Here is a 7,413-nt window from a genome sequence, read left to right on the forward strand (position 1 = left end):
GTGTCTGCACCCCTCTGTCCTTAACCCCAGCCTGTGCGGAGGAGGCGGGTAAACCTGCTCCCAGCCTGAGGCAGGCAGCAAAAGGGAGAACGGGACCTTTGGTTACACAACGTCCTTAGCGAGGCTTTCTGCTTCTTATTTTTTATTACTGATTCTCTGGTGCATTCACTGGCGCCAGAGGCGTTTTGCATACCGTTTGTGGAGAAGAAAAAAAGAAAAAAAAAAAAAGGAACAAAAACCAGTACCGCAAGGGTGCTCTCACGCACGGCAGCTCGCTCCCGGTCACCGGGGGCCCAAGCAGCCTCGGCTGGGCCCCAGGAGGGAGGCGCCAGGCCTGGCCCTCCCCGGCCAGCACCAGCGGCCCGCAGCGGGCTCGGGGGGCCAGTGTGGCGGGCATGGCAGCGCTGCAGGCGCGCACCGTGCTGCTGACCGGCTCCAACCGGGGCATCGGGCTGGAGCTGGTGAAGCAGCTGCTTGGGGGCCCTCGGCCGCCCGCATGGATCTTTGCGACGTGCCGGGACCCCGAGGGGCCGCGGGCGCAGGTCAGTGCATGGCCAGCCAAGGGACAGGCCAAGGGACACGGCGGGTGGGACACGCTGCGGGTAGGGCTGGGTTCAGGGGTTGCACCGCAGCCTGAAGTGTGGTGGGTGGAGGTGAAGGTGGTGGAAAACCCCCCTGTGCCACGGGGGGCCGTGGGCATGAGTGGCCGCCGTGCTGCTGGACTTGGTGGAGGGCAAGGTCGGTGGTCCCCGGGGTCCGAAAGCAGCCACGGGACCCTCCTGCCCCGGTTTTGCCATTCGCTAAAATGCAAGTCAGACGCATCGTTTCGTCAGGAAGTCACGGGAGCATCTGTAAACACACAGCTTTCCTTCTAACAACAACATCAGCGCTTGTTTTCCTCCCCTTGCTGTCCATGCCGAAATACCGGAGGGGAGGTGTTTGCTCTGCTGGTTTGTTTCGCTGCCCCTCCTCACTGCCTGGCTGCCTGCAGGGCTTGGTGCAGGAATCCCACCCCAAAAAGCCCCCGAGGTGGTCGGGATCCCCCTGCCCATGCTGTTCAGGCTCATGGGCAGTGGCAGGGGAGAAGGCACCCTGCTGCAGGTGCAGAGCTCCTGCTGCTGGTGCCCAAGCGAGATGCATCAGAGCCAGGTCAGCGCTTCCCTTTTCACCCTGTTCTCCTCCCTACACCTGCTGGGCTTGGGCAGTGCTGAGATCAGAGGACTTTTTGCAGGGCAGACTGGAGCATGTTTCTCCCAGGTGGTCAGGGTGCATTGCTCCCACCACAGGATGCTCTGGAAAGCCTTGTGGCAGACATTAGGGGTGAGAAGCTGCTGAAGCCAGCAGCTGAGCAAAGCAGCAGGGGAAGGAAAAATGCCCATCGCCATCACAAATCACTGAGAAGTATCTTCCATCATTTTCTGTGCTCAGAGGGAATGTGGGAACGTGGAGCCTGATGGTGACACTCAGGTCAGTGACTCCCACTCCACAGCAGTGGGATGTTGTCCCATGATGAGTCCCAGGGAAGTGTCCCCTCACAAGGAGCTGCCAGTCTGTGTTTTCCCTGCAACATTCTCTATGGGCTTGTTTGTGAGAGTTTTTTAATAGCTCTAAAAGTAATAATTTTGGACATGTTGAATGTGCTTTGATTTCTGTTGTCTAGAACCTGCTATAGTTGAAGAAAGCTCAGAGCAAAGAGCTGCTAAGAAGTGTAAAGCTGAACATTTCACTTGGGATTTTATTCTTTTTGAAAAGTGATTCTGAATCCTCTACATTTGGTGGCAGTAATCAATAAAAATTTGCAGAAGGTTTCCTTTCAGCTGAGCAGGTGAGATGCAGAGTCTGGAGCGATGGTGCTGTTTGGCTCCAGATAAGGCTGGATAAAAATTCTAGCTGTCTTAGCCTGTTGTGGCACTCAGGACATGCTCTGACCTTCTTTGAGAGATGCTGGACATGGCAAGATGCAGGGGCTGGGGGCCAGGGAGCTCTTGGACCCCTCTTAGTGCAGGGAGAAGTGTCTGGAGATGCTGCCTTGTTCTACACCTCCCTGATTTAAACCTGTTTTCTCAGGTGTTTGAAATAACCTCTATTAAACCACTTAGAAGAAAAAAGACAGAGCCATCTGCCAGGTTTTTGTAGGGGGGAGGAGATGCTGCTCGTTGTGTAGTTCTTCTTCCCTCCTCATCTTCACATAGGGCTGTGTGTACTTGTGTGAAGGTGCTTTAGGTGTGTGCTCCAAGGTTTGCCTGCCTTTGTGTTCATCAGCCAGGCCTGGATGTTCAGCTGGGCCCTAAGGAGACTCAGCCCTGCACCTGGAAAGCCAGGGAAAGCCAAAGATGGGGCTTTGTGGGGCTGGTGACCCACAGCAATGAGGATGCTGCCAGGTCAGGAATGGCAGGTATGCGCTCCCAGTCATCCCCACACCTCTAACACTTCCAGCAGCCTCTGGGAGATGCTTCTGGCCTTGCCTGTTCGCTGTGCATCACTTCCTGGGTGAGCTGGTCCCTAATAATAAATGTGCAGTCATCCTGTACTGTGGCTTTGGCTGGGTTCTTGCATGCAGATGCAGCAGGCTTTGGGAGGGTGGCCACAGTACCTTGCAGGCGTGCTTGTGTTGTGCACTGAGTAAATGGTTACAGCTTTGTGGAGTTTGGAAAAACCCTGGGTGCCTTATTCAACTGTCCACAAGTGCTCAGTAACGTCCTGAAGATGTTTCCCTTGAGATGTCTCATTGCTGGTGCCCTGGGATTGTGCTTGGCATCACATCTAGCTGTTCCCATCTTTTTTCCACAGGAGCTGAGAGATCTGGCGTCCAGACACCCAAACCTGGTTCTTGTGAAGCTGGGTAGGTGTGCTCTGCCTCTGCCATTTGTGTCCACCAGCCACAGCGGCTCCGTTTCTCCTCCCCTCGCTGCCACCAGGCTCTACATGTGCCTCCATCTCTTCAGAGCTGCCCGACGTTTGGCTCCAAGTGCTGCCGCCCCTGAAGGCCCAGCTTCTCCAACCCCATCTCACCCTGTAGGGTCATCCTGCAGCAGGTCCTGCCACAGCCCCTCTGGGGACAGCCCCTCTGGGGACTGTCACAGCAGCTCTTTGCCGCCACGGGGCTGTCTGCAAAACCCTGGCCGGGTCCTCGAGCTGCCTGAAGCAGGGCACCCTACATTGCTGAGGAGACTCTTTGGGGTTTGTGGGTGCTGGGGTGCTCTGGGCTGGGTGCACAGCACCATCTGGTGCCTGCAAATGGAAAAGACTGTGTAAGTCTGGGTGCCCCGCTCTTCCTCAGCAGCTTAACCTCCATCCTCTCCCCTCAGCCCCTTGGGTGGACCCCGGACACAAAGATTTCAAGGATGCTGAGCATTCAGAAATAAATCCAGCTGTCCTGTTATCTTGAGGAAAGATGGACCTGCCTGTGGCCAGCTGTGAGCTGTCCTGGCAGCAGAGCATTTGTCAGGCTGATGTACTGCAAGTGAGAGCGACTGCAGCAGGATGGGCACTGCTTTAGGACTGCAGCCTGTAGAGTAAATCCAGGGCAGCAGGAGCATGCTGAGATCTGGTTGTCCACTGCCACCTGGGTCAAGGCTGGTCACCCGTCCTGCCCCAGCACCTCCAGTCTGAGCTGCCCACAGGAGTACCCACCCCAAGGCTGCTCTGGCCCAAAAGGAACTGGAAAAAAAAAAATAAATGGGGAAACGGGGTCAGCCCTGGCTCTGAAAGCCCTTTCTGTGTCACCGCAGATGTTGCGAATCCCTCAGCTATTGCCGATGCAGCGAAGATTGTGGAGGGGAAGCTGAACGGCGCGGGCCTGAACCTGCTGATAAACAACGCGGGCATCTATGCCCAGGTGTCGCTGGAGACGGTGGACTCTGAGGAGATGATAAGGACGTACAGGACCAACGCCGTGGGGCCGCTGCTGATGGCCCAGGTAACGCTCGGGGCAGAGCCCACCTCAGAGGGGGAGTTTGTCGCAGCCTCTCCTCCTCCTGTTCCTTGTGCCATGTGCCTCGTTGCTGTCTGTGGTCATGGTGGAGGTCCCAGAGCGCTTCCCAAAATTTCCCAAGGCTGTGGGAGGGAGGGGACGGCTCCAGCCTGTGCTCCCACCCCACGCTGTCTTGGCTTCCCACTGCTCCTCCTCACCTGCTGTAGACAGGCTGGGTTGCAGTGGGGCTAGCAGGAGGCGCAGACATCCCAGCAGGCTGCTTCTCCCCAGGCTTTCCTGCCCTTGTTGAAGAAGGCTGCCCGGAACAGCACGGAGAAGGGACTGAGTTGCAGCAAGGCAGCCATCATCAACATCTCCACCGTCATGGGATCCATCGAGAAAACTTCCGAGTCCTTCTTCAAGCCCGTCATCTCCTACCGCTGCAGCAAGGTAGGGAGACGGGGCCTGGGAGCTGAGTGGGAGTCCGAGCTGCCCTTTGCCAGCCTGCTCTTAGGGCAGCACCCAAGGCTGAGAGATGGAGGGACGTGTGCTGGCTGCTGCCCGAGTTCTCCAGGCACCTCCACGTCCAGTCCCTGCCCACCTTGGGGATGCACACGCTGTGCTGCACCTCCTGCAGACCTGGCACTGGGTTTTTCTCCCTCACCTTGAGGCAGAGATGGGAGTGGAGGCCGGTGTGTGGTGCTTTCTGCTGCTCAGTGCTCCCTTCCTCCTCCAGGCTGCCCTCAACATGCTCACCAAGTGCCAGGCTCTGACCTACGGGGAGGCCGGGATCCTCTGCGTGGCGCTTCACCCCGGCTGGGTGAAAACCGACATGGGCACCCAGGAGGTGGGTGCTGGCTGAGCAGGGCCACTGGGATGTGTGGGCGCTGCTGGAGAAATAACCTCACTGCAGGGCGCACCCGGGGAGCAGCATCAGCACATGCTCTGTGCCAGAGCCACACACCCAGGGCTAGAGGGAGGCTGGTTTGTGGGAGTAAAGACTTTAGGCAGTCCTGGAGGTGTGCAGAGAGCCCAAATATAATAGAACAGGGAGGGGAGGAGCAGCATCTTCCCACTATGGCCCCCTTCCTTGGAGAGCTGCGGGCTCACCCATCGGTGAGAAGCCTGCATGGAGCATTCTGCTTGCAGCAGGACCTTCAGCACTGCCTGTTTGTGTGCGTGGTTCCTGCAGCTGCTCACAAAGCCTGTCGCAGGCTTCCTAGCCCAAGCCACCTCCACCCAAGCCATGCAGATACCCAACTGGTCCATCCTGCCTCCCGCAGCTCTCTCCCCCCAGTCTGGGTGGAAGGAGCCTTGCTGGGGATGTGCAGGAGCTGCCTGGGGGCTGGTGGGTGCCCAGCAGGGGTTGTGGGGTCCCAGCCCTGCTCCTCACTTGTGCCCGTTGCAGGCTGACCTGACGGTGGACACGAGTGTGCGGGGGCTGCTCTCCGTGCTGCCCGTCCTCTCCGAGAAGCACAGCGGGAATCTGCTCAACTGGGAAGGCAAAGTGATTCCTTGGTGATCCCCTGCGAGGGACCGTGCAGTGCCAGGAGGTCTCTGGGTGCCCCGAATCACCAGGGTGCTGAGCCCCCTGTGGCCTGCAGGTGACCTACTTAGGACTCTGCCACCAGGCGTGCCGAGCAGTCTGTGATCCCTGCACCCGAGTCGCTAATAAATACAGTCACAAGTCGATTAGTGCCTCTGCCTTCACCTGGCTGCAGTGCCCTCGCTGAGACTGTCTCTGCCCTGGCCCGAAGCTGTCCTCTGCAAAAAATAACCTGGCATTACAGCAGTCTGCCTGCCTTGCCTTCGGCTGCTCTGAGCAGAAGGCAAGCCCCAGGGAGCATTTCGCCAGCCCAGAGCCCTGCTGCCTTCCCAGGCTGCTGAGTGTGCGTGGATCTGATCTGCCTGCTCCCTGCTGTACTTGTGCCCATCTCTGGCAGGCTCTTTGCTGCAGGCATCCTGGTGGCACTTTGTGCTGGGCACCGTGTCCTTGTGAGCAGCTTTGGGGCAGGGCTGAGAGGTCCAGCAGTGCCACAGCCCAGTTTTGTTCCCATTCCGGAGCTGCCACTGGGCACAGGAGCCCTGGGTGTGGGAAATCCAGCCCCATGGGGAGCAGGGTATGGGACTGGCACTTCTGCTGGATGGAGAGGCTGAGAATATCAATAGCTGGGCTTCTGCAGCAGACAGGGCTTCTGCATGGGTCAGGCAACCCCGGGCTGCATGATTTTGCTTGAGAGTGATAACAGCCCTGAAAGAAAGGGCTTCGGGGTGCTGCTGGGTTTTCCCAGCTTTAAAAAGCTGGAGGTTTCCACCCATACCTGCCCCTCCTGGAAGGAGCTTCCCCTTGGGGGACGACGGAGAAAAGCAGCCAGGGGCTCCTTCAAAAGCAGCGGAGCAGAGAAACCTGGCTTGCAGAAGAGGAAACCCCAGAGCTTTCCCCTGAGCCTCCCGCTTCCCAGCCGAGCTCCCTTTCCCCTTTTGTTTCCCCCCATGGGCAGGCAGAGCCCCGCTGGAGCCACCACTCAGCCCCACCGAGCTGAGCTGTGCTCCTGTGAGCTGCAGCAAACCCTGGCACCAGCCTGCCCTCCCCAGCAGCCTGCTGAGTCACGGGCAGCAGCGTTTTCCTCACTGGCTCCAGGTTCCTCCCAAGCCAGTGGCATTTTGGTAGCCCAGCCTTCGGAGGGGCCAGGAAAGGTGAGAGCGGGGAGCGTCTGCCAGCTGCGTGCAGCTCGGGACAGGTTCCCGTGGCTGCAGGTGGCAGAGCTGCCCCTGCAAAATTCAGGGAGCAGTGCAGGGGACAGGGAACAACGCCGCTGTCCCCAGCTGAGGGCTGCTTCGTGCTCCGGAAAGCCGGAGCTGGGTTCTCTCCAGCCACCCGACTTCCCATGCAGGTGCTCGCTCCTCTTTGCTCTTTTTTTTCCCAGCCCCACCTCACATCTGCGGCTGGGGGAGCTGGCATCCCCTGGCCACATTCCTTGAGGAGCAAAGCAGCACAGAGCAGGGAGAGAAATCCCTTGGGAGGTGTGAGAAGGCTGCGGGACGGGAGCTGGTGAATCCGTGAGCATCCCTCTCTCGGAGGGGCCCTATGGGCAGGTCTCTCTGCTCCGACACTTGCCAAGCGGTGTCGGCTTTTCCTTTGCTCAAGTTCCGGGTGTTTGTGCTCCTGCGGCTGATTATCTCCACGCTTCCTCTCCAGCCTGATGTTTCCTGCCCTGCTCGCTCCCTTTCGCTGGCGTTGCCCTTTGTGTCAGGCTTATCTCCCGGTGCTGGGCAGCGTCAGGCCTCCGCGCTCCCCCTGCTCGCCGTGACGGAGGCTGGTCGCACCCGTCGCCTCTCTGCTCGCCGGGGAACACATTTCTTGCTTTCTTTGATTTCTTTATTCTTCCAGTTTTCTCTTCCTTCCGTGCCTTGCCCTTTCCTGCCACCGCTGTCCTGGGGGAGGATGGCTGGCAGTGAGAGATGGGGAGGCTGCAGCAGAGCACCCTAGGAGAGCCCAC

General features: G+C 58.7%; 1 protein-coding gene across 2 annotated transcripts; it reads left to right on the forward strand.

The window, feature by feature from the left end:
* Positions 1 to 240: 240 nt before the first annotated feature.
* Positions 241 to 5,605, forward strand: LOC311443477 (C-signal-like). Of its 2 annotated transcripts, none has more exons than XM_084533686.1 (6): positions 241 to 542; positions 2,791 to 2,842; positions 3,732 to 3,919; positions 4,205 to 4,363; positions 4,650 to 4,760; positions 5,322 to 5,605. In XM_084533686.1, exons 1-6 carry the CDS (start codon positions 396 to 398, stop codon positions 5,433 to 5,435), a joined length of 771 nt encoding a protein of 256 aa, XP_084389812.1. In that variant the 5' UTR covers positions 241 to 395; the 3' UTR covers positions 5,436 to 5,605. The 2 variants fall into 2 exon arrangements, with proteins under 2 accessions (XP_084389812.1, XP_084389813.1); XM_084533687.1 differs by lacking the exon at positions 241 to 542 and adding an exon at positions 2,090 to 2,395.
* Positions 5,606 to 7,413: the final 1,808 nt, after the last annotated feature.

Source organism: Aythya ferina, assembly GCF_964211825.1.
Source record: "Aythya ferina genome assembly, chromosome: 12".
Classification (NCBI taxonomy): Eukaryota; Metazoa; Chordata; class Aves; order Anseriformes; family Anatidae; genus Aythya; species Aythya ferina.

Bases quoted from the DNA above. Each gene is read 5' to 3' on its own strand.
- LOC311443477 (XM_084533686.1), top strand. From the start codon at position 396: ATGGCAGCGCTGCAGGCGCGCACCGTGCTGCTGACCGGCTCCAACCGG. The intron at 2,843-3,731 runs GTAGGTGTGCTC...GTGTCACCGCAG, and splicing joins CCTGGTTCTTGTGAAGCTGG to ATGTTGCGAATCCCTCAGCT. The intron at 4,761-5,321 runs GTGGGTGCTGGC...TGCCCGTTGCAG, and splicing joins CCGACATGGGCACCCAGGAG to GCTGACCTGACGGTGGACAC.